The 4,252-nt window shown below is 56.7% G+C and overlaps 1 protein-coding gene across 1 annotated transcript in view; it reads right to left on the minus strand.

Moving 5' to 3' along the window:
* Window positions 1-4,252, minus strand: part of RNF213 (ring finger protein 213) — an 86,045-nt gene that overhangs the window by 76,945 nt on the left and 4,848 nt on the right. The window contains exon 3 of the mRNA XM_023523011.1: window positions 3,185-3,345. Within this exon, the coding sequence (XP_023378779.1) occupies window positions 3,185-3,345 (161 nt within the window). The remainder of the gene's footprint in view (window positions 1-3,184; window positions 3,346-4,252) is intronic.

Genomic DNA, 4,252 nt, shown 5'->3' on the forward strand with positions numbered 1-4,252 from the left:
GCAGGGCAAGTCCTGGCAAACAGGGCCCAGAACCAAGGCCCAGCTCCTACACTGCAGCTGCTATGGGCAGAGAGAACCACCTGTGTGGCCTCCGGTCTGGCCTCAGGCTCACTGGAGCGGGCCCAGGGCCCAGGGGACATCGGGGCCCCCCAGGAGCCACTTTCAAGGAGAAGGACAGCAGGGAAGGCAAGAGCCACTGAACCAAGTCCTGGGAAATGCAGGCAACTGGTACTTCTGCACGGGGCACTTGGGACGGGCCCAGTGGGTGACAGCGGAGCACACGGGGCGGTCCCCAGGCCAGATGCCCCACTCCCCGCAGAGCCAGGAACCCAGGCCGACTGGTCCCTGTCACCTAGTGGCAGGAAACCGAGAAAGGAAGGAACCACAGGGCCAGACGGAGCCTTCGACCCCACCTGCCCACGGAGGGAAGCGACCCTGGGGAGAGCATATCCACCAGCCGCTGGGGAGGAAGCAAGAACCAGCAAAGGCCCCAGCTAGTCGGCGTCAAAGTGCCACCAAAGGGGCCAGGTGGAGCCGGCCAGCCTAGGGGACAGGCAGGACGGGAGCTCATTAGCGAACACGCCCAGCGCACAACCGCACGACTGCTGGACGCAGGAGCCCTCGCTCGGTGGCCGGGCACGAGGCCGGCCTCGTGGCCCGGTCCTCGCTCTGGGCCTTTGTCCCTAGTGCCCTGGCCTGTCATCGCACCACCGTTAAAACGTCATGGCCATGCCTACCGGGCCATTCTCAACAACGCACACTCCACTTCCTGAGCATACGCATTTCGTGGGGTCACTGTAGGGCATGGGGAACGGTCGCGAGCTAACCAGCAGAGGCAGCCCCACGGCGGTCGTGTGCGCCCCTCTTCCGGCTCCCTTTCCTGGGTGGGTACCTGTGCATTTAGGCATTTTTTAAATTCCCTTCTGTGGAAAATCACGTGAGCTAAAATTAACCATTTTAAGGCACACGCCTCGGTGGCACCTCGTGCCTTCACGACGCTGTGCGGCCACCTGCCCCACCTTGCGCCAAATCCGCTCGTGGACCCCAGAAGGGCAGGCCGAGCCCGCCTCGCCGCTGCCGGCGCTGGCTTTACACCGAGGCTCTGATCTGAAGGTTTAACGGGGCATCATGCGGCTCTTTTAATTCTCAGCGTCGGACTCCAGAGGTGGAACTTACACGTCTGCCGTCACTTATCTCTCTCTCTCGGGGACGACCGTTTGCCGTGGGCCCGTCTTGCTATTGGGTCAGTTACCGTTTCCCACCTGATTTCTAAGAGCTTTTGACATCTTGAGGGAACTCGCTCTTTGCTGAAAATATCTGTATGTAAAGCCAAATATTCTCCACATATCTTTCCTAAATTGTGCTTATCATAGTCTGTGAGGTTGTTAGTTCTTTTAAGACTTTTCCGGGAGTCAAATATACTATCTTTTGTTTGCATTTTTCCCCCTTGCTCTAATTCCTAGAAAACCTTTCCTCATCCAGAGATGAGATGAACATTTATGTATATTTTCCTCAACTGTTTTTACACACATCAGACTCCATTTCACTGACCGCCCCAGAAGTCACTGTCTTAATGACTGTGGCCTTGTCACAGTTCTGTTTAATCTAGTGCAGCCAAGTCTCACTCTGGACTTTTATTTTTCATAATTTTCTTGTTTATTCTTGCCCATTTCTTCTTCGAAAGAGCCTTAAACTTACTCTGTCAAAGTAAAAAAAAAAAAAAAGATAGAAAAACAAACAACAAAAGTGAATCCCGCCGGCTCGGCGCCATGTTCCATCGCACGGCCACGCACGCCGCTCGACGACGCGTCTGCCGACTCTCACCTCTGCTTTGCCCGAACCCCAGTGACCCCCGTGGCCCAGGCTCCAAGCCGGCCCTCAGCTGGGGATGGGTCAGGGGAAAGACACACACTCACACTCCCCACACATATCTACTCACACACGCACCCCAATACACACACACCCCAGTACACACACCCCCAGTACACACCCACTCACACACCCCAATACACATACCCCAATATACACACATCCTGCAATACACATACACCCCCATACGTACACTCACACAAACCCCAGTACACATCCCCCAGTATACACCCCCACACATACCCCAACACAACACACCCCAATGCAAAGACACTCCGATACACACTCACACACCCCAATATCAGTACCCACACACCCTAATACACACACACTCACACACATACACACACACATACACCCAGTACATATACACCCCACATTCACACACACATCCCCAACAAATTCACACACACATACACACAAACACACATCCCCAAATACATACACGCTCCACACTCACACACATGTACTCACACACAGACACACATCCAACATATTCACACACAGAGCACATTCAAACACACACCTCCCCACTGCACACACACACACACCACACATGGACACCACATGGACACACATCTACCCACACACAGACTGCACACGTGCACGCACATCCACACAACACGTCGCAACACAGCCAGCTGTGGCACTGCCCAGCCCAGCCAGGAACACCTGGAGACCAGCCTGGAAAGCAGCCCCCTCGCAGGCAAGGCCACAGCGTCCCTCGTCCCTCTGCTCCCGGCATCCTGCAGGGAGCCTGAGCTGACCCGCCACGGGTCTGGTCTGGACGGGCGAGACCTCTCCATGGCGGCTGCTCTCCCATCATTCACCCTGGACCCGCCCAGGTAACTCCCCGCAGGCCTGGCCTGGGGCTCCAGCCTGGTGGTCCCTTACCCAGGAGACACCCGGGGTCTGACACTAGACGGGAGACAAAAGATGACCTGTCCCCGGAGGCGCCTCAGGGCCCACACCCTTGATGCAAAGAGGCCCGGAGGGGGGCGGACGCCCACAAGGCATAAGCCGCGCCCAGCACAGCTGCGGGGAGACAGGGCGCTGGGCCTGGTGGGCAGGGAAGGCGGGTGGAGGCCTCGAGCGGGACGGGAACCCAAGCACCCAACAAGAAGGGGCGGCTCTGCCGCTGGCCAGTGCGCAGGGGTCAGTGGGCAGCAGTGCTGTGCCCATGTCCTAGAGAGGACGTCATGGGGACACAGGGAGCACGGTCCAGCCACCGAGGAAGCCACAGTGGGAAGAGGCAGAGTGAGAGCGGGCAGGGGCTGGGCAGAGCCAGCCCCACGTCCCCGGGGTCTGGCCTCACCTGATAGGTATTCCAGGAGGTGACCGAACAGGGCTCGTCTGGGCTTTGCTGCCGGTCACTTGTGCCCGGAGATGAGAAAGGGCCGCCCTCCTCCTTCAGCTCAAGTCCACACTCCATTTCTCCCTCGGGGGCCGACGTCACCTTGGGGTCGTTCTCAGAATCTGCGAAGGCAGTGAAGGGAAGCAGAATTCGTCACCCCGAAACACGTCTTTTGGCATAAGGATTATTTTAGCTGGTTATTTTTAAGAAAGAGCAGACAAGGGAGAGGCTCTGAAAACTGAGTAGAAGTTACCCGCTTGTAAGAGACGTGGACATTTGTGCGGAAGCCTCCATGTGTGCGGGGTCTCCCCGGCTGTCCCAGGAAGGGGGAGGTGACCTCATCTCTAGAAACTCTTATCGATGCAGAAGCCACGAGTGCATTCTGCATAGTGACCGTGCCCCTTGCTGCCCTTGTGCAGGTCACCCCGACCCTGGTCCACCACCCGAAACACTTGCTCTTGTCTTCGGCTGGAGACGGTATTCGAGGCGGTGGCTCCTGCCATTTCGGAGTCACTCGGTTCCCCTGGGTCTCTCCCAGGTACACAGGGGGCAGGTGTGTTACTATACTTTGGTTTTCATTCTCCTACTCTGTCTTATGTCAATTTACTTATTAGAGCAGCCAAAGAACCTAAGGGGTAGAAGGAAAAATTTTCCTCTCCTACAGCAGATGCGCATGGGTCGAATCTCAGGAAAAAGCAGGGGACCATCCCAAAGAAACCCTGGAACTGTCCCACAGGCTCTGGGGGACTAGCCGTCTCCTCCCCCGGAGGCCCCCAGCCCCTCCCTAGACTGCTGCTGGGTCTCAGCCTCCTCATCTTACTTTTTCTCATTATAAAAAAAAAATTTTTTCAAGAAAACTTGAAAAATGCAAAAAAATAAATACATTGCCCAGACCTTTACCCCGCCACCCACGCCCAAATAACTGTCCAGCACCCTGGGGCACCAGCTGGAGCAGTGGGGGCTTGGGGTCGGGAGGGGCTCCTGACCCCCGACCCCCTGCCCTACCAGTATTTGAAGCCCCCCACATGG

Source organism: Pteropus vampyrus, unplaced genomic scaffold (assembly GCF_000151845.1).
Source record: "Pteropus vampyrus isolate Shadow unplaced genomic scaffold, Pvam_2.0 Scaffold371, whole genome shotgun sequence".
In the NCBI taxonomy this organism is placed as follows: domain Eukaryota; kingdom Metazoa; phylum Chordata; class Mammalia; order Chiroptera; family Pteropodidae; genus Pteropus; species Pteropus vampyrus.